Source organism: Larus michahellis, chromosome 9 (assembly GCF_964199755.1).
Source record: "Larus michahellis chromosome 9, bLarMic1.1, whole genome shotgun sequence".
Classification (NCBI taxonomy): Eukaryota; Metazoa; Chordata; class Aves; order Charadriiformes; family Laridae; genus Larus; species Larus michahellis.
In genome coordinates this window covers 48239171-48261358 of record NC_133904.1, presented here as the reverse complement: position 1 = coordinate 48261358, position 22188 = coordinate 48239171, and the positions used below count along the sequence as shown (strand labels likewise).

The 22188-nt window shown below is 43.6% G+C and overlaps 1 protein-coding gene across 1 annotated transcript; it reads right to left on the bottom strand.

The window, feature by feature from the left end:
• Positions 1-1542: 1542 nt before the first annotated feature.
• On the bottom strand, positions 1543-18655 carry TENT5D (terminal nucleotidyltransferase 5D). The gene is made up of 3 exons (XM_074600354.1): positions 18549-18655; positions 11612-11734; positions 1543-3643 (listed from the first exon to the last, which is right to left on the bottom strand). The coding sequence occupies exon 3, from the start codon at positions 3622-3624 to the stop codon at positions 2449-2451; it is 1176 nt and encodes a 391-aa protein (XP_074456455.1). The 5' UTR covers positions 3625-3643; positions 11612-11734; positions 18549-18655; the 3' UTR covers positions 1543-2448.
• Between the last annotated feature and the right edge of the window lie 3533 nt (positions 18656-22188).

Sequence of the window (22188 nt, the reverse complement as noted above, 5' to 3'; positions counted from 1 at the left end):
GCAGATGGATTGAGACTTTCAAACAAATTTAGGGAGCTTAGGAGCCCAGTCCCTCCTGAAACTCAAGGCATTTGGATGCCTAACTCCCACAGATTCCTTGGAAAGTCCCGGCTGTGCCCAGTCCAGCCTTCAGCCCTGTAGATCACACGTGCTGAGTGTTGAAGCACGAGCATTAGCAGGGACATAACCTACGTAAGGCTCTTACAGAATTTCACAGTGCTATTTAATTTGGCAAATACCAAACAAAACGTAAAGGTTGCCTTTGAACTCTGAATTAATTGAACTCTGAACGGTTCAATTAAAATACAAAATCCATCGTGTTTCACTCCATTTTACTTCCGACAGGGGGAAACCCCTAGAAGTGCTTACATGCAAATATGGTTTTATCGTATTTGAGAATATAGCAATTAGAATTGCCGATTTTATTAACTATAGTTTAGCCAATGGAAAGATACTAGTGGAAGTGAAATAAAGTGTGCTTTTAGACATGGAACTGGACACACTTGAAAAATTAGCAAAAATAGTAGTACGATATTCATGAAAGATGTCACAAAATGAATCAGCTTCCAAGTAGATTAGTATACCCTTCTTGTGTTACAGAAACATTGGTTTTTGCACTATATTTTACAGAAAAGAGTTGACTTTAGTGATGATGGTCAACAAAGTTGTCTTTAAACAGCTCTTTGTTCTACTGTACAGGCATACAATGGCAAAAAGGAAAGCTACATTTCACTGGCAATAGGACTTCATAGACCTTAGAAATTTTAGAAACGTTTGCTTTAAAATAGTGGTATGTAGCGTATTTCTGCGTAAAATAAATCAAACACTGTTTCCCAAGTAGCAGAAGTTTCTAAGACCCGACGGCTGTTGTAAGCAGCTAAAATGCAGTCAGCGTTTTTGAAGATGGCAAGGAGGACGCGCAGTGATGTGCCAGTAATGAACGCGCAGTGTGACACAGTGACGTGTTAAGCGTCAGATGTGAGAAACTCTACTGCTTGCATGTCCAGTTGGCTGTTCCAATTTTACAACCGCACCCATTCTACATCTCCTTTTCATTAATATTCCTTCTTGTACCGTATTCAGCATCTAAACCACGGGAGTTTCGGTGAGAACACCTTAGATCCATCTGTCCCAAACCTGCTTATCCTGAAGCAAATGGTGCAAACCTCTCTGACCTTCAGTGCTACAACCGCTCTGTGACCCATCGGTGGAGAACCAAGGAAATATGTTTCTCTTTTTGTAATTCAGGCGCTCTCTAGCATGATTGCCAACACCGTTATGACTTTCATGGAGCAACTGGCACAGGGAGGCACTTATGTGACATGTTTAAAACTTATCTTTGGTAAACACCCACAAAAAAACTTGTAACTAAGGTTTTACTTCCTGATCACAAGATAAATTGTCATTTGCTACCAGTGTACGTGTGCAGGTATTTAAACATATACAGGACATTGCCAGTATAAAATATTTTTTCAAATGCCACTGCCAAGGATTTGCTTTAATTTACCTAAAAACAACGCAGTCCTGGGCTTTTCTGTTTTTCCTGACTCTGTTTATTATGCATTAAAGCATCTCTGATCAATAAGAAATTAGCAATAGAAAGCAAGCCCTATGTGCTCAATTTTCACCTTCTCTCTCATGCTATCACCTTGTTCTTCGAGACCAATTTAATCAGAATAGTTGTCTCTCTTACAACTTTCATTATCTGCGAGGCAGATCCTGGGGTCCAATGCTGCATTACTTAAGCAGCCAAATCTCTCACTCGGAACAGTGGGAATTTTGGATACACAAAACTACTGAGTCTGCTCTTGGTGGGGATGGTTCCTGCTAACCATCACTAAGCAGTACTCCGGAGAGGAGAGGGACCTCACGTCTCTAACGGGAGCTGAAGAGTGATCAGACCAGAGCCTGTAAAGCAGAGCTCAAACCACCAAGAGACAGCCCATCAATGCGTATTTTCAAAAGGCGCTGCCAAAAAATGTTGCTGGAACTGCGTGGGTATAACTGATAGATGATCTACTTCAACACACCCAGAACACTAACACTTCTAAAATCAGGCATTTCTACTGAGAGGTATTTTCTTGGCTTAACTTTTCTTTTACACTGTTTAAATTTTGCTTAAGATTTTTTTAGAACCCAGAACTTAGTGCATTTCATTTTATAAAATTAGAATAATTTATATCCTTCTCTTTACATTGAAAACAAAAAAGTATAGCCCAAACACACATAAAGGTATAAATAATTCATGAATGCTAGACGTTTCACTTATTTTATGATCTGCTTAATGGTTATTTAGACATTGACCAACCAAATAACTTTGGCAACTTGCACAAAAATATGTCCTTAAATCAAAAATGATGATAAAACTTGCTTTAATGAGGCCTTTATTACGGAGAGAACGGGAAAGAGAGAAGAGTGTATGTGCTGAGGTTGAGGAACCTCCTGCCGCTAAACCATGCTGCTTTGCATTTGTATGTGAAATGGGTATGGCTGGTAGATGATAGGTGGTTGTCCGTGAGCAATGTAGTAATTGCTGAAGTTTCTGTCACTGATATATGGAGCAGGCTGATAATAGCATGTTACATTGGCTGCATTTGGGATGATATTTTGTTCTCCGAGCACTTTTAAAGCCAAAATTGTGATCATATTCAGAGTTTGTCTTCGTTCATGTCCCATGAGACAGACTGTGCTCTCATTTACGACTCCACGCAGAGTCATCAAGTAGTCATACTTGCTTTTCTCTTCCCCAATGAAGTGGTTGCGCAGATATGACTCAATTTTCCTTTGCTGCTCAGCAACATCTGGAAAATCAATGAAGAACCTGGAGCACATGTAACGTTCCAGAGATTTAATTTCAGCCTCGTCTGCTGGCTTAAAGTCACGAACCAGGAGATTGCTGTACTTCAGGAGGCCACCTCCTCTGATTTCCTCCGGGTTCCTTGTGGAAATCAGTTTGTACTTCAAGTGGTCCATTGCTTCGTTGAAGTCTCCATACATACTCTCGGCGATGACAGTGGGGTGAGAGTCTTCTGTCAGTTTGCAGTCTGTTGCTCTGTAAACATTTAGTATGGAGTCCAGTATGATTTGGAAGGAGTCCACGCTAAACTCAAACTGTCTTCTGAGCGAGTTGACGAACTTTAATTCCACATTCTTGCCACTGTTGTTTGACAGTGAAATAAGACTCCAGCGATCATGGTCGGTGGAGACTTTGACCATCTTCTGCACGTAGGCATCTTTCATGGTCTGAGCTGTGATTTTTTCCTTATTAACACATTTTGGCAAGAAGTCCAATAGGCAATTAAGAACTGCTTCTTTCACAACCTGGAACTCCAGCTCACTTGGAAGTTCCACCCCAAAAATGATGTCTAGGTCCTTGTAACTGGTTCCGTTCTGCTTTACTAGGATGTGACTGGCTGTCGAACCGTTCAGGCGGATGTCTCGAACGTTGATTTGCTTTTCAATGAGCTGTTCCTTTACCACATGAATGATATCCTTTGGCTTTACATCCAGGGTTGGAAAATTTCCTCTCCCATGAATAGGAATTACCTCAGCTAAAACTTGATCCAGGATTTTAATCTGATCCCAGGTGAGACTACTGAATCTGTGGTCTAAGTCCTCAGTCATTGTGATGTCGGTTGGCTAACTAGGGAAAAAAACAGAAATTAACAGAAAAATGTTAGAATTGCTCAAATACAAGGGAGCCTGACATTTCACTTGGTTATAGCAAATATATATCTTCCTTCCTTCCTCGATGCAGTACCAAAGCAGTTCATTTTACAGAGACACAATCCCAGTTAACGGTCTGAGTCAACCGCTGCACTTGTCACAGGCTTTTAATTGAATTTTAATGTACTCAGGTTTTAATCCTGCTGAGAAACCATTGTGTTATTGTGTAATCCGTGACTCAAAGTAAATGCAGTAAACCATATAGACTTCATTTAAAACTGCTCAAAGGTTAATAACATGAAATACTTGGTGGTCATAATGAAACTCCAAATAAATTTCACTGTGAAGCGCTAAAATGAGCAAAATGAGCAAATTTGTTCTTTCTGTCCTGCCTAGAAATCTTCCTCTATCTTCAGTGACTTGCATAGTTAAAAACAACCGAATGACCAGGAAGTCTGTTTAAAAAGCAGGACTGATGCGACACACTCGTTGTTTATCTAGCTGTACGCCTTGGATGTACTTTAGTCTCTATGGATCATCTATACGCACGCATCCTTTAATACCACTTGTCGCCATTGAACTGGATGTTTGATAATTGTTAAGCTGTTTCCATTATGTTTCTGAGCCAAAATCGTCACTCCAGTCTTCAAAAAAGGCAAGAAGGAAGAGCCAGGGAACTACAGGCTGGTCAGCCTCCCCACCATCCCTGGAAAGATGATGGAACAGCTCGTTCTGGGCGTCATCTCAAGGCACGTGGAGGAAAAGAAAGCTATCAGAAGTACTCAACATGGATTCACCAAGGGGAAATCATGTTTGAGTAATCTGATAGCTTTCTATGATGGCATGACTGGATGGAGAGATGAGGGGAGGGCAGTAGATGTGGTCTACCTTGACTTAAGCAAGGCGTTTGACACGGTCTCCCACAGCATCCTCATAGGGAAGCTTAGGAAGAGTGGGCTTGATGAATGGACAGTAAGGTGGATACATAACTGGTTGAAAGACAGAGCTCAGAGGGTTGTGATTAGGGTCACAGAGTCTAGTTGGAGGTCAGTGACGAGTGGTGTTCCCCAGGGGTCAGTACTGGTCCAGTCCTCTTCAATATATTCATCAATGACCTGGATGAGGGGATAGAGTGCACCCTCAGCAAGTCTGCTGATGACACAAAGCTGGGGGGGGATGGCTGACACACCGTAAGGCTGTGCCACCACACAGAGAGACCTGGACAGGTTGGAGATCTGGGCAGAGAGGAACCTTATGAAATTCAACAAGGGCAAGTGTAGGGTGCTGCACCTGGGGAGGAATAACCCCATGCACCAGGACAGGTTGGGGGCTGTCCTGCTGGAGAGCAGCTCAGTGGAAAGAGACCTGGGAGTCCTGGGGGACAACAGGGTGACCATGAGCCAGCAATGTGCCCTTGTGGCCAAGAAGGCCAATGGCATCCTGGGGTGCATCAAGAAGAGTGTGGCCGGCAGGTGGAGGGAGGTCATCCTCCCCCTCTGCCCTGCCTTGGGGAGGCCGTACCTGGAGTGCTGTGTCCAGTTCTGGGCTCCCCGGTTCAAGAGGGACAGGGAACTGCTGGAGAGGGGACAGCAAAGGGCTACCAAGATGATGAGGGGACTGGAACATCTCTCTTATGAAGAAAGGCTGAGGGATTTGGGTCTATTCAGTCTGCAAAAAAGACGACTGAGGGGGGATCTTATCAACACTTATAAATACTGAAAGGGTGGGTGTCAGGAGGATGGGGCCAGGCTCTTTTCAGTGGTGCCCAGTGACAGGACAAGAGGTAAAGGGCACAAACTTGACCATAGGAAGTTCCATCTCCACACAAGGAGGAACTTCTTTCCTTTGAGGGTGGCAGAGCCCTGGCACAGGCTGCCCAGAGAGGTGGTGGAGTCTCCGTCTCTGGAGACATTCCAAACCCGCCTGGAGGCGTTCCTGTGCCACCTGCTCTGGGTGACCCTGCTCTGGCCGGGGGCTGGACTAGATGATCTCCAGAGGGCCCTTCCAACTCTATGGTTCTCTGATTCTCTGATTCTATGAAAATATTTTCCTTCTAACCCATTAACCATGTTGCCACACAAATGTACCAACGCTGCAAGTTATGGTTTCCAGAATCGATAAGAAAACCCCTTCCAGTCTGCACTGTTACCCTAAAACCTCACAAGAAAGCCAGTAAAGCCTGTAAAGAAATATTCCAGCTCAGGCTCTGGAATTCCTCAGTTTAAAATTATATCTTGTCTTCCTATCATCATAGCTAGCAAGCAGACAGACGTTAGCATGGATAATTTATTTACTTTTTACAATGAGAAAGAAAAAGTTGCAAACCCTGCAACATTTGTTTTAAAAATGTTCTAATTGATCGTATGTAAACTTTGTTTTAATTAATTTTTTGTAATGGGAATGTGAATCCTTTATTTTTTAGATTTTATTTATGTAGACTGTGAATATAATTAAACTCAACCATAGAATTATATAATTAGGTGTGATTACAGTAGATAAAGAATTTAAGGAACTACAGAAAATAAAACGTCACTGAGCACTAGGTGCCCACTGATGCCAGTGTCACTACAGTTATTCTGGGCATTTCTTTACTCTCCCGAGTCAGACATGGATGTCCTCAACCCGTGGGAGGCTGCTGTTTAGACAGTTTATAGACGGAGGTACAGCTACTGAAAACAACTTTGATTACTGAAAAGAATTTCTTTTTGTCTGCACAAACATGATAATTTTGCTTTCTCCTTTGTTGTTGAATGTATTAGCTAAGGCTTGTTTTAAGAATATTTCTCTTGGGTTTGTGCGAGCTTAGTACAGAGAGAATTCAGGGAAACCAAAAAGAATTTTAAAATAATTGCAATAAATTGTTACATAGCAAGGGAATTCAGTTCATTGCTGTTGAAATGCCTCCTGAGGATCTAAAAAGAATACAAAAATAAAGACGACTGTATTCCTTAGTACCACATACAAACAGGATGGGAATTGTAACATGACACTGAACTTCATGACGGAAGTTCATGGAAAAACTATGAAATCCTTGCAGGTCGATGGCTGTTTCTCAGAAGGCAGCACTGGGGAGCGCTGCCCAGAGAAAGCCGTGTCTCCCAGCCGGGCTGGGGCAACGCTGGAGTTTGGAGGAGACTGAAGAAAAGCGACTGGAGATGCGAAACTCAGGTGACGTTCAGGTGTGATCTGAAGCGGTTCAGTGAGTCACCAGCCGGGTGAAAGAAGTGACTTTTGGGTATCTGGGAACACTGCAAATGTACTACTGCGGCATGGAGAAATGCTTCTGCAGACAGATGGCTAAACCATATTTTTTTCAGCTACAGCTCAAGAATAAAAATAAAGTAAAACTATACTGAGTAATAACACTACTGAAAAGTCAACACTGCTGTTTCTTAATCAGTAGTGACTCCATATGCACGCTGTCATACATTTTCCTTCCCTCGCCTTCCGATTCCACATTCTGTATTTCAGTAATTTCAAGTAACTTGTGAACCGACAAATACCTTGGGAATATTATGGAGCTATTTCTCACATACTTCTACTATACTAGCAGCTCCAAAGCAAGCTAATCAAGAGCATATGTAATTTCAAGCACCTTTCTGGCCTCATTACAGCAAAAAAGAATGGAACTAAGCATATGTTTGAAGTTAAACGCGTGCTTTAAAAGTTGGCTAAATCAGGCCCCAAGTTGGGAGTTTAATTGCCACTGAATTGATGGTGTGAAGGTCTTGGATTCAGTCCCACAGTTCTGGTACAACCATGTAGTTCCTGGCATTGCTCCTGGTACCAATTCCTGGTATAGTATTGTCCATATACATAACATGCAAATACATATGTGTTTCACACATACTCAGAAACACACCTTTCTGCAGGCATTTAGAAGAAACAAAAAGGGAGAGAAATTGCCATCCACAGAACTGCCTGTTTTACATGCTTATGACTTTACCATTAGCTATTTATTGTTATGACCCCATGCTAATTCGCTTACTACCACAAATTATTATTATGAAAAACTTCTATCCATCCTTCATAGCCCTTACGACATCCCAGGACATTTTTTTATCATCAAAAATAGCTGTTACAGCAAGGCACTGTGAATTTTGGAAGCAGCACAACACTGGGTGCAGCGAGAGATCAGGAGGCCAGAGTTTTGCATGAACCTTTTGCTGCCACATTTGTGTTACTGATGCGTCAGATTACGGTGGACCAGCTCTAATGTTCTACTAGCAAACTTACAGTTGTCGGAATTATTGTATAAGCAGTAGTTTTTGTGACGTGCTTGGTCTGATATTGCAAAACTGAGAGAGAGCTTCTCAAGGTTAATGCTGTGATGCAAAGGAAAGGGCTTCGAGAAGGGAATGTTGAAATTCAATCCCCTTTTTTAGCAGAGGGACCCTCTTCAAACACTTTTTGAAAGTCGGAAGATGGAAGTATCCCTAAATAAGCTTAGAAATCCTTCCTTTATTGCTACAAGTTTTTAGTTATTTTAGATTTTATTGCAATATACCAAGATTTAAAAATGACAGGAAAAGGTAATGTCAGTAAATCTGTCTTTTGTCTTGAAGAGCCATACCTCAAAATGTCATTTCTCTAAAGTGATTCCTGGAGAATCTGGTGGTGCCTTCTGTGTTCAGAGCCTCAACATTAATGTCTGAGAAACGTCTTATGATAAATCCTAAGAATTATGTGCTGAAATAATGCCTTTGACTTTGACAAATAAGGAAAATGAAATGTCTTAGGAAAAACAGGAATTAAGTTGTCAAGAATGTAATTAATTTGCAGATAGAGCTAAATCAACTTTTAAAATCATTATTATTTACTAATTTTCTTCCAGCTTGCAACACAGTACATAACCCTGCACCTTCCTAGAAGGACTTTCTCTTTTTCTTTTCCTTAATCTTATCTGACAACAAGAACAATTTCCAGGCAATTTTATAGTCATTAGGAACATTATTTCTTAAAGCAGTAGCAAATTTATTTACTGAGGTGCTCAGGCTAACGTCAGGAGTTATTATTAATGCAAGTAAGCCTCAGTTACAATAAATCAGCAGCAGTATGGAGTCTGTAGTTAGTCAAAGCATTGTGTAAAACAAGAGAGACCGAGGGACGAAGGGAAGGCAACACACTGCATGTGACCACAGCGGCCAGACGAAGCCGTACACAAGCGAGTGCTGGGGACGGGTCGGTTAACTGAAAAAGAGGCTGGAAAATGGCTTCATTCTTCGTAAACTGGTGATGTTTGCACTGGAGGATGATCCCTGGAGGCAGCTATATCCCACTGCCCCTTTGCCAGCAGCAGCATCATGCCATCCAGGGTAACCACATAGGTGACACAGACTTTGAGAGCTCTTACTCGCCGGCACCCGCATTCCCAGCCTTGCCTGGGTCTGCCCTGCTGCGCCCTGTCAAAGAATTCAGTTTCTGTAACTTCTTCCACATGAATACCTAAAAGCATTTCATGTGTTTCACATTCCATGTTTTCCTATCTCGGAGTCCATACATGGTCCATAAATAGAAGGTTGCATAAACGCTAGCACTGTGGCAGTGAAAGGCACAAATAGCCTTTGAAATTGTTTATTGAAAGAGGGTTTTTTTCTTCACTTCATCAGTACTTGTAACTTATTGAAACTCTTTCCTAGTGATTTTTCTTAGTTTTTGCGTCTATGGGATTTAAAATGTTACTATAAACTGCAATGGACCCTGAATCCTGCCCCATTTAAGATCTCTGCCACATAAAGCGATGAGGAAAAGTAATTTTCAGGGTGTTTTCTTTTACATACACTGGCTAGAGAAGCACAGAATAAGACGGATCAGACCTAGTCAAGTTTTGTGATATATTATCCTTATTATAAGGTTAGAAAAATATTTCCCTGATTCAAGTCCCAACTTGTCCTTGAGTGGTCACTTTCAGCTGATGACGTGGTGGCAACGTGGAAAAATGTTTAGTTACTGTGGGACCATTAAACATAGTTTTGCTGATTTTTACTATTTATTTTTATATCGAAATTAGAGACTCTCATTTTTTTCACTGGGGTTTGGACCAAACAACTATGAGTTTGGTTTTACAATGATGCTAATTGATCATTACATTACAATTACATTACAATTACATTACAATGATGCTAATTACAATTTAGTTGACCACCTCTTAGCACTCTGCCATACACCAGCTTGGTCAAAAAACCAAAAGCAGATCTGGCGTTACATCTGAATGAATAAAAATTTTGACAGCTTTCACGTTCCACGCAACTTTCATAGAAACAGGTACTTACAGTCTAGAGGACAGTCTCATCAAATTTAGCTCATATTTTACCGATAAACTGTTTAAGGTTCTCTTTTTATATACTCCATAATGTCGCTTCAGTGTATTTTCAAAGGGTTTGCATTGCGCTGGCATTCTCAAGCCGAACACATCTGACACAATTGTCGTGCAGCTGTGTTAGCTCTACTCTCTTCCCTTTGCTTTTATCTGCTCCCCGACTTGTCTGTTTTACAACAATTGCACGGAATATTTTAATGTTCCCATTGTCTTTATTTTGTTTGCACTTGAAATCAGTTGCGAAGGGACCTTTTATAGATGGAGCAAAATGCCTTGTCAGCTGCTGTGGTAGCCTTGCTTTTGGGGGTCACCTCAGAGATGCCCTTAGATCTCTGTATTGGTTTTGCTGCATACGTATTATATGCATCACTAATGATTTCAACGATCCTCCTAAAGCTGTATTTTAATTCAAAGCTGCATTTCTCTATTCTGTTGGACATTTTAAAGTATTTTGCATGCTCAGTGACTTAAGGACTGCAGCTGGCATTAACTCGGAAGGCAAGAATGTCAAATGTGGAAGGAGTCCCAGTGATAATTTAAATGCGTATGAGACAAGTAGAAGCAGTAAAGCATCTGGGGAAACCTAAATGGGGACATATTTAAACTGGTTTGACAGTGTTTTTCATGAGTTTTTCCTTCCATTAATGTTAATGCATGCAGTGAAGATCCTGTTTATTTATCCTGTTATCATGAGATAACGCATGAGTTGCCATAAGTTTTCAGTACAGTTACCATCTAGTTACCCTGAAATAACAAATAATAACTCAAGGCCATATGCTCTTCTCCTGTGAGATAAGGGTGCATGGTGTGCAAAATACACTTAAGCAGAAAGCAGCTTGCTTGGATTATGACATAGAATATCAACTTCAAGGGCAGAACAAGTAAGCAGAAAAGGAGAGACTTTATCAACAAAAACATGTCCTACCTTTTCTCCAACCCAACCCAAGGAACAGGGAAAAGCAAGAGAGTCATGTACCAGCCCTCACAGCCCCTTCTCCCAAAGGAAAACGATTGGCAGAGCAGTACGACCCAAGGGCAGCCGTAGTCTCCTATAGCACAAAGCTGGGAAAAGGAACTGAGTAGCCTACACCTCTACTGGAACGTTACAGGATATTGGCTTGATGAGCTGGGAGTTCTCAGGAGGGACAAAATAACTAAGGAGTTTAATTTGGGCAACCAGTACGAATACATAATCCATGTTATGTCATCCTGGAGATTTGGGGTTTTTTAGATGTTGAATTTTTCCATCATGACTCATGGTATGCTCGTTCTTAGCTGCGTGTGGATCCCCTCACAGGGCAACATTTTCAAGGCCAGATACATCACGCCTTCATATCAGTTCCCACAACGCATGATGTTCCTTCTTACATGGCCTCCAGGTTCAAACAAACCAAGTCCTTTTAAATAGCATGGTATGAGGCACAGCCAGACTTCTCATTTGCTCCAAAATACTTTAATTACTTTAAAAAAAAATAGGTGTGACGTGCAATATTTGGTCTGGTTTGGTTTGTGGTCATCACTGAGAAGTTACTACTTTAGGTAAAGATATTTGTACTACCAAATGCGTGCTATGGATTCACTCCCAAATAACATTTCCCGAGAGAATGCAAAATCCCACTGACTTACCGTGGCAGGACGATTGTCAAGCATGTATTTCAGCTGAGTTAATAGGATGACTCACTGGATCCTTTGGTAAAAATACGAATTGTCATCTTGTCACTGACAAAAACATGAACGTCCCAGGGAAAGCTGCAGGAAAAAAAAAACCCAACCAACAAACAATAACATTCATTTTGAGATAAATGTTAACTACCAGTCACCTGCTGTAACATAATAAATCATGCATTACAACTTGGCAGTCCTGCAGTCATAACAATAGCCTTTTAAGTCGGAAATTATAAGGTAAAAGCAGTGGAAAGACACAGAAGTGCTTACAAAGACTCTGGGTTTCGGGTCATACTTAATCCTCTGCAAAGATATTAACAAATTTGCTATTTTCTCTATGGGATTTTGAAAAAAAATTTAGTATTATTAATAGACGTGCAAATTAGAAGGGGCATTGTGGAATCTTACAAAAAAAATAGAACTAATAACAACTCAGCAAAATTAAATATTATGAATTGTGTAGTGGCTTCATGTTCTTTCTAAAAATGCGTGCAGATGACAGGAAGGTCTCGTTTCCTGGCAGACTAGGTTGTTGGTTCATTTACAGTAAGCCCAGGATTCTGCCTGTTGCTGGAATTTCCACGTACTGAATGGCCCTTTGACTGGCTATGCAGGAATTACAACTTCTAAAAAAATTTTTAAAACTTTTTGAATTTTTTTTAAATATCAGTATGCTGTCATAAAGGCGCTTTTTAATATTTGTTTCTCATTTCAAAGATGGGCTGACAGATAGGTAGTCTTTTTTAGGCCTTCCTTCAAAGATCTCCATTCTAGACCTCATCCCACAAAGTTCATAACACCTACATAAGGCTCCTTAAACAAGCCCGAGTAAGGCCCTGTCCATCGTGATTCGATATATGTGCGAATTTACTCCTTGTCACATAGCTGTGCTCCACAATCTCAATATTTATCCTGAAAGTACATATGCTTTTGAGTAAAGATAACTTTGCAAGTATGACTTGAGTGTAAATATATGCATAATCTGCAGGAAAAGCTGAAATAATAGCCCAAGGAGATATGGAATGTATTATTCATTTTATTAAGAATATTATGGATTTTTCCCCCATGCTATGGCAGTGATATTTTTATCACTGAATACGCTATTTTTACTGCTGCCAGAAATCAAGTACTTGGTTTCCTCATTCTGTGCCCTGCTGTACCAGGGCCTGTCTGCAGCTTTCCTTTGCTTTCCAACTCGTGATGTACTAATTGAATGAATGCGTGTTCCCTGACTTGCTCCCCAAATCCGTGCAGTGATGGCTTGTGTTTGCAGCTGGGAATAAAGGGTTAAGTCTAGCAAAGGCTGAGCTCTGGTTAGCCTGAAAGTGAGAAGCCAGTTATGTCTTCAATGGCAAGGAAAAGAAGTTCTGGACTGCTTAGATAAAAGAGAATCAGCATGTGGAGTCTTGCCTCCTGAAGGAAAAGTCAGACAAATATATGATCAGTTACTTAAAAAGAAAAAAAAATAATTTAGTCTTTTTAACAATGAACTATTGTTATTTCTTTCTGTGTGAGGGTGGAAGGTTTAATGGATATATGATATCCATTAATGGATATATCATCCTGATGGAATAGATTAACACTAGAGTAGAATTAATGGCTTCCCCTGGTGATATTTCGGGGAAGGAGAGAGAGACCTGTGCATTTTTTTTGTAGAAGAACACCCATTATTATATAATATGTTCATAGAAGCAGCAGCTGAGATTGATGAAGTGCTTTGGCAGTTGGGACATTATTCTCAATGGCTGCCTTTTATTGGCTCCGTCATTACAGGAAAAAGTGCATCATTTCATTATTCTGTACTCGTGTTTCCCAGGATTTTTCTAACTGAAGTAAAAACAAAAATAAAAACAACCATGTCAACAACTACCTTGGGTCTCAAAGATAATATTTTCCTATTCCTGAATTCAAAATGTGAATTGTGATGATATGCACGAACAAACTCATTTCGAAGTCTTTTACCATTATGTCTCTGTGCATAATGAGCAAAAGACTATAATGAGAACCAGCAGGGTCTAAGAGATAACGCATAGCTCTGTGCTTTGGGTTCCCCCCTCCCACACGCTGTGCCTCGAATACAGCTTGAGAACACGTTCCCAGTTGGTCACTGCTTTTGGGTGTTCCCAATCCCAGGTCCCACCATGAGGCACATTGACCCTCGAACCTATGGGGTCCCTGCATCTCCCATGGGCTTCAGTGGGCGCAGAAGCTGCTCAGACACCCCATCAGCTGACCCGGGGCATTTCAAGGTGATTCCCCCGAGTCAGCAAGAACGAGAGCCAAGGATCCTCTCCCCTGTCCAGACATGTTTGCCTCCCATTTGTGCCTGCCGGCTTCCAAGAGCAGCGCGTGATTGCTCTGCTTAGCTCCTCAGACTAATACCAAAATCTATTTACTCACTTGAGATACCAGTGACTCAATCCGAAGCTCGCTTATCAAAAACTCTCATTATTATGACTAAACTGCAGCAAAAGCAGGCAAGGTAAAGAATGAAACAATCCTCCTTTTCCATCTATTAACCATCTTCATAATTATCTCTCCTCTTCAAACGCCAGAGGAAGAGAGATGAGCCATGCAGCCTGCCATTACAGTCCTAATTCTGGGTTGTTTTCAGTGGATAGAGGGCATTACAAAGTCAAGGCTCTCCTTAGAAACTCTCCAGAGGCTTCTTCCCCTCATCTACGCCAAGGGAGACCCGGTGAGTTACAAAATTGGCAGAACATCCTCAAGAACCTGTCTTGTGCGATGACGTTGGTCATGAGAGCATCAGAGGATACTGCCAGGTTTGCAGTCATGTCTGTTTTGAGAGGGTTCCAATACAACACACAGAGTAAATTGAATGGATTTCCTTTTTTTCACTGATCACTCCAAAAAAATGCCGTGCCTTGCTGGAAGCTGCATTTAGCTCATTCAATCAATGCAATGCTTTTTGGGTTTGGTTTTTTTGTTTTCCTTCTGAATCAGTACTGAGCCATTGAAGTATGGAGGGTGGATTTTGATAGTACGTAGAGTAGTAGAATGGATTTGGAGAGTTTTCCTTGGGGTGAACCAGAAAGCTGAAGACGAATGCACTTCATGTTCCATAAAGCCCTCTCCGCATCGCTCCTGCTCTGCTCTGCATATTTTATAAAAGTATTTCCTATTAAGCAATTATCCTGTTTCACTCCAGAAGTATTTTCATTTTACGGCAGAAGACATGAACTCTGGGCACAGGCTGCAGGCTGATTTGTTAAGCAGCCTGGGATCCCTCCGAATAAAGGCTCTTTGTGATCGTTGCAGCAAGTGGCGAGTTTAAATTGAGTTGGAAAGAACTTCTGTATCCTGGCCCAGGCTTAGCTGGCACCCTCCACAGAAATGTGTCTCACAGAACTGATAAGAGGGAAAGCTGGGAACGTATTCAAAGATTACTACGTCTTCCACTGTTTGTTTATACTACTATTTGTGTTTATAATGTTAACGTATAATTCATATTTTTATGAATTAATTCCCATACTTATATTAGAAAGTTATTCTCTGGCTGCACAATGCAGTAGTGGGATTTTCTTTTAATGCTATTTTTTCCCAATTTTATGAGTTACATTGTAAAAGCAGGGAAAAAATATGAATTATGTATTAACTTCAAAGCACTTGCTGCATAAGAGTTTATTCTTAATTCTGCATCAGTAAGAGCTAGGATTCCCCTAGAAAATAGCTTTTTGATAACTGAAATGTCTTCTAGAGTTCTGTGATAAAGTAAAAAACCACACAACTCCACTCAAACTACGTCAGGAAAAAGGATTATGGCTGCAGCACCAGGACCAGGGTACTGCTACTCTTTCATGGTGAAGGCAGCGCGAAATGTCTCCGTTGACACTATTACTAAAATGCAGAGACAAGATAAAGCAACAATAAACCAAAGCAAAAGGCTAAGGCCCTGCAGCAAAGATGTGTGTATTCGTGACTTTTCCATCACTATCAATAATGCATAATGACCGTCATGTGGATGACGACACCGATTTTTGAGAAAGACTGAGTCAAGCTTTCTATCACCAAACGTGAAAAAACATTCAACGTGACACTGGATGTCAAGCAGACAGGACCTGCTAGAGAAGCAAAGATCCAGCAGAAAGGGTAATGGAGAAGAAAATCAGCTGATGTTGACATACATTGACATCTGCTGTACCAGTTTGTAGTGTTTTAAGGAGGAAAACCATTCTTTTGTTAACATGTACTGAAAGAAATAGTTTTTAGGGCCACAAAAATACCTCAGCTAGAAAAAACCCCAAATGATGGTTTATCTGTGAGCAATGATGCAACATGAAGAAGCCGTGCTCAATATTATGCTCAAATTTTACAGCTACCTATGTTCACCCTCCATGTACTGCACTCTAATTCTGCATGGCAGTAGACAACAGGTATGTTGCTGATTCCCTGTGGTATCTTAGATTCTGTACTGATGCTTCAAATAATTATTTTTGCATGGAGATCATGGTGGCAAAGGAGACAAGCCAGACTGTAACTTTCAAAAGATTTTTTTTTTTTTTAATGTTTGAAACCAAATGGCACAAATTCAGTTCTCAGACCAGAAATTGCTCTGCTGTAAATGAGGGCAGAACTGGCCCAGTATGTGTGTGGCTGGGCACCTGACGCCGGCAGGATAAATTCTGAGCTCATTTCTACTCTGTGCAGTCCCACTAAACCATCCCTCGCTCCATGCTACCTATAGTTTGATGGTGAAATTTGAATTGGAGTTTGCCTACAAATCTTGTAAGTGTTCCTTGGGCTTCATCCTGTGCCATTAAAACCATTGGGCACTAAAAATACACATCCATACATCCATAAAATATATACCATCCCCATCTGCAGATGACTATCAAGCTACTGGGAATTCAACAAACACTGTCAATAACCCCAGGGTTACCCACCAAGGGGTGTTCAACACGAATGAAAGAGGCAACGTCGAGCACAAGCTACCAACATTTTCACCCCTCACTATGGCTAAGCCACGATCCACAGACAAAACTCGTCCTGGAGGTGAGGAGCCCCGGTTCACACCCACCAGTCCCGGAGCTACAGTGGAGGATGGAGCCCGATCATCAGAGCCCAGAACTAGGAAGGCCATGAAACCAATCTGGATTAGGAGTGCTTTTGAAAATACAGGCAGAATTTCATTCCTTCAAGCGGTGTTAATTAATGAATGAATTTCCACTGCCAGCCTAAATGCTGCTTAATTTACTCTCCAGAATAACTCAATCTCATTGTGATTTCAATGTGATCTCTCAAGGAACTTGGTCCTCTTATCTCTCCCTGATTTATAGTGAATTCATAAATTCTCACAGCCTACTGCGTCAGCAGTTACTTCTGAACTTGAGCAGGATTTGTTGATATGCTCTCCAGGGCAGGAATTTAAGTTCAGGCCTTTGCTCACAAGGGTCGACATCAGACGTCTCTCTTTCTGGCAGCTGAATCATTATAGAGCACATAGTCCTTACTACAGTGCTGTGTGTCTGATGCCTAATGAGGCAACAAAACTACATTTGCTGTAAAGTTATGCCTCTAATGCATAGCTGAGCAGGGACGGCGTGCAAGCAACACTACCAAAGGTCAAAGGTCTGCTGCAATGGCAAATTAAAGGAATTAATACCGTTCTCTTTAAACTAAGCTGTGGAAATGCAAAAGGGCTAAGATATAAAGGAGTAGAAGGTATAACCCAGACTCTGCTATTCTCCCCTCCACACATCAAGCACTTATTCCTTACTCCTGGACGCTGCAGCCACAGCACACAGGAGGATGAAAGGACAAGGGGATCAGTTTTACATTTCTGAATGGGACATACGTAAGTCGCATCTGACTCTATAATTAAAGGAGAACACGAGAGCATAAAGTGTGGGAGAGTCCCTGCTCTCGATTCACTTTAATTTATGATTCATTTCTTGGCCTTTAACAGTGATCCACATCATTATTCATACCTGCCTTATTGCTTTTTATGGGAGCCATGAACAAACTATTATTGTTAATGCAGCACGTGGAAGACAATGTGCATGCCCGCGTAGTCCACCACGCTCTTTTTGATGGAATAATAAATATGGTTAAAGATTTGCAGTGGCTTAAGAGATGCACCAAAAGAGATGTGCTTGTGGATGGGAGAAGGCAGTGAGCACAGGAGAGTGATTCCCTGGCTGGGAAGACACAGAATAATGGCCCTGAGTTGCTGGAAACCAGTTTTGCTTTGCAGGCAGGGATGCTTATTTGAAGAGCACTTCCAAATAGTTTAAGGGCAGAGAATCGCAGCAGGCTTGGCTGAGTGTGACCTGCAGGCTCCGACCTCCCCAGGGAACATGGGTGGCCCTTTCTGAACACCTAGAAAAGGCCAAAGGGACCAGTGCTACTTTATGCCACCTAGATGAGATGACAGAGCTCCCAGCAGCTAATTGGACAGCAAAGCCGTGGATACCGTGCTTCTACTACTTCCACTAATAATTTGGTGAGGAAGGTCTTGCCCAAAATTCAAGAAGTTTTTAAGATTCATGCAAACGAATGTCTGTCGTAAGACAGAGCTCGCGTGCAACGAGAACCTCCCCCCACCCCAAGTGCCGCCAATTTGCCAAACCGCTCTTTGGGTAAGTTGATAAAGTTTTTATGGAAAACGCCTTACGAAGAGAGACGAAAGGCCGAGCCCGAGGCAACCATTGCAAAGTTTTGTAACTGAGACCAAACGCTTCCAACGGCTCCGGAACTCACCCACCCACAGACCACCCCTTCCCCACCGGGGCACCCTTCCCATCCCGGGCGGGGGCTGCTGGGGGCGGCCGCCGACCCCCGAGCTCTGCCCGCCGGCCTCCGCCCGCTTCCCTCCGCCCGCCCCGGGGGCTCCCCACGCCGGCGCGGCCCGCGGGGAGGGCGGCGCGGGGGGACTCACCGTTGCCGCCGCCCCTCGCCGCCGCCGCCGCAGGCCCCGCTCGGCAGAGCCGCCGCCGCCGCCGCTGCTGTCCGCGGCCGGGCCGGTGCTGAAGCGTCCCGCCCCTCCCGCCGCCCCCGCCGCCCCTTGTAGCGTAAACCCGTGGCCATGGCAACGCGCGTCACGCAGCCCGAGGCGGGGCCGCCGCCGCCGGGGCTCCCGCCCGCCGCCTCACGGGGGAGGCCGCGCGCCGCCGCCTCAGGGAAGGGAGTACCCGCCTCCCCCCCACACCCCCCCCCACACCCCGGGACCCCGGCGACACGTACGGCCCGGCCGGGCCCCCGCCTTCCCCTCCTTCCCCGCTCCGTCAAGGCCCCCGCCAGCACCGAGCGCCGTTGCCGCGGGCGGCCAGGCTCAGCTGCGGCCAGGAAGGCCCGAGACACCAATGGAGAAGCGGGACCGTCGCGTTTAACGGGCTCCCGAGGGTGTCTCTGCGCACGTAGAATCACAGAATGGTCCGGGTTAGAAGAGGCCTTAAAGACCATCCCGTCCCACCCCCTGCCCTGGGCAGGGACACCTCCCACCAGCCCAGGTTGCTCCAAGCCCCGTCCAACCTGGCCTTGAACCCCTCCAGGGATGGGGCAGCCACAACATGGGGGCACTTTGGCTTTTCCCATTCACTTTCGGCCATCAGAGGTCCCATCAACCCAGTGCCCGGGGAAGGAAGGTCCTGTTCAGGCGGTGGACCGTGGTTTCAGCCTCCAGTGACCCATTTCTCCTCTCCTTAACACCAAACAACGCCAGAACAAAGCTGCTTTGGTTTCGAGATCTTTCCTGTGTGAAAAGCTGGTGGTTTGGGCCTCACTATTAGAGGAGCAATGGGAAGGTGCAGACCCTCGCCTGGTTGTACACTGGAAATAGCTACATATATACACACCGTAAATACATGTATCATAGACTCATAGAATGGTTTGGGTGGGAAGGGACCTTAAGGACCACCTAGTGCCACCCCCTGCCCTGGGCAGGGACACCTCCCACCAGCCCAGGTTGCTCCAAGCCCCGTCCAGCCTGGCCTTGAACCCCTCCAGGGATGGGGCAGCCACAGCTTCTCTGGGCAACCTGGGCCAGGGGCTCACCGCCCTCACAGCAAAGGATTTCTTCCTAATATCTCATCTAAATCTCCCCTCTTCCAGTTTGCAGCCATTACCCCTCGTCCTATCACTACATGCCCTTGCAAACAGCCCCTCCCCAGCTTTCCTGTAGCCCCTTTAGGTTCTGGCAGGGGCTCAAAGGTCTCCCCGGAGCCTTCCCTTCTCCAGGCTGAACCCCCCCAGCTCTCTCAGCCTGTCCCCACAGCAGAGGGGCTCCAGCCCTCCCAGCATCTTTGTGGCCTCCTTTGGACCCACTCCAACATGTCCATGTCCTTCTTATGTTGGTGGCCCCAGAGCCGGACACAATACTCCAGGTGGGGTCTCAGGAGCAGAGGGGCAGAATCCCCCCCCTCGCCCTGCTGGCCATGCTGCTGGGGATGCAGCCCAGGATGCGGGGGGCTTTCTGGGCTGCGAGCACACATTGCCGGCCCATGTTGAGCTTCTCATCAACCAACACCCCCAAGTCCTTGTCTTCAGGGCTGCTCTCAAGCCATTCTCTGCCCAGCCTGTATTTGTGCTTTGGAATGTATATATTCTATATATATATATGCAAGGAAGGGGAAATCTGAAGTTTCAGGGATGCAAATAGAAGGATTAAGGTGATTTAGCTAAACTTGTGCAAGAAACCAGTAACGTGAGCACCAGCACCTGCAGTTTGGTCCCTCAAACCTCCGAATTCTGCCTTACCGGCAGCGCAGTCCTTCCCGCAGCAACGAGGTGCTCGGCCGCTGCGTGGCCTCCAGCTGCTGGACCAGGATCTGCCCCCGCCCCGGCTTTGCTGGGAGATGGTCCCTCTGCACACATTCCGTATGCTCCTTTATGTGCAATGTGTGATGTCACTGACTCGGTTCTACTTTTATACAGCAGATTTAGAAAACCAGGCTTTCCAACTGCGGGCTTCTAAGATTTTTTATCTTTGATCAATTACTTAACAGTCTGGATGGAATAAAACCCTGCATGGGATGAGGTTATGGCATTTGTGCCTTTTTTGGTCATTTCCATTCCCCTGTAATACTAAATTCCTTACATTTGCTGTTGTACAGTGTCTAAGTTTGCTTTTTGCCACTACTCAGAACTAAAACGAGAGATAATTTGCTTTACTGTTGTAAGAAACTATGCCAAAGGGGTAAGCCATGATTATTTTTGAAAAAAAGCGCAGATTTAGTACTATGGTGACTCATAACAATGAGCATACCTTGGCAAAAAAAGGTTAGGAAAGTATTTTAAGCTGCATTTTATCATAGGCAAATGTATATAATAACCTTAAATAGCCGTGTTTGTACTTTAACTTGCAGCACCCAGACACTTCTAGGCTGGCTCTTGGGTATTACACCAAAGCAAGATTTTAACCTTTTATCTCAAAAGAATCTGCAGCAATGAAAGAAGACCCTTATTAAACATAAAAATCCCCAAACTGGCTGTTATTCTTTAGAGCCCTTAAAAACACCTTCAATGTCTCTTTCTCCCTGAGAACAGTTTTACGACTCCAGTGATGAAGCAACTGCAGCAATTACGAAGCACTTCATAATTAAAGAATCCCGCTCATGAGCCGACTTCATTTTATATCATAGACACCCAGTTAGTTTATATTAGTTTATATTCCTAGTTGTCAAAAGTATTTATATTTAAATGAGTTGATATTATTATCTTAGTTCATTATTTTTTATTACTTATAATTTATTATTATATTAGTTTATATTTCTAGTTGTCAAAAGGAAAAAAAAAACAGGTGATGAGGCTTTTGTAACTTCCAAAACCCTCATAAACTCCAAACAGGAACCAATTCTCAGCTACAACAACTGTATTTTCCAGCTGCCTGTTTCTGGGCCACCGCAGCCGAGCTGGAGGCCAGTGGCCCTGAACAAGCCACACGCTGCCGGAGGGATGAAGGGGACGGGAATGCGCACACTCAGCCTGTGCCAGGAGGAAGCCCACAGCTCTGCCCAACCATTGTGTGTAGCTATTGAGTGATTAATTGGGCAAATTAATTAGTTAATGGTCCCACTGCACTTTGAAAACAGCGAATTACAAAGTAAAAGCTGCGTATCTTTCTGGGTGTGTTCAGTCTATATCACTAGGTAGTTGCCAGCACCATCGCACAGCTGGGTAAAGGAATAGTGTTTAATATACAGAGAAAAGCTTATGTTCGATGGCTGATAAACCTAATTTAATGTCAGGCAGGGAGAGGACTGGATTTTCTTGGAATTGTGCCGTCGCCTCTTTACGCATTTTCGGGGAGGCGGATGTAAATCTGTGCCATCGCGATGTCACCAGGCTGCTGTGAAGGGCCACAGGCAGGCAGGCCAGGGACACCATCGCAGGGCTGGCAGCAAGACAGTTTTCAACGAGTCGAAAAGTGGCAGGAGAGTGAAGGAAGGAGAAGGACGTCTGTGTGGTGACATCCTGGGGCCACTGAGGTTGCTGGGACTGTTGGGACTGAGTCGAGTAAAGGCGGGATTTCACCCGGAGCACTTTGTTTGTTTTGGAAATGAGGATTTTAACGGTAACCT

Excerpts from the sequence above, each read along its gene's own strand:
- TENT5D (XM_074600354.1), bottom strand. The coding sequence starts at position 3,624 with ATGACTGAGGACTTAGACCACAGATTCAGTAGTCTCACCTGGGATCAG.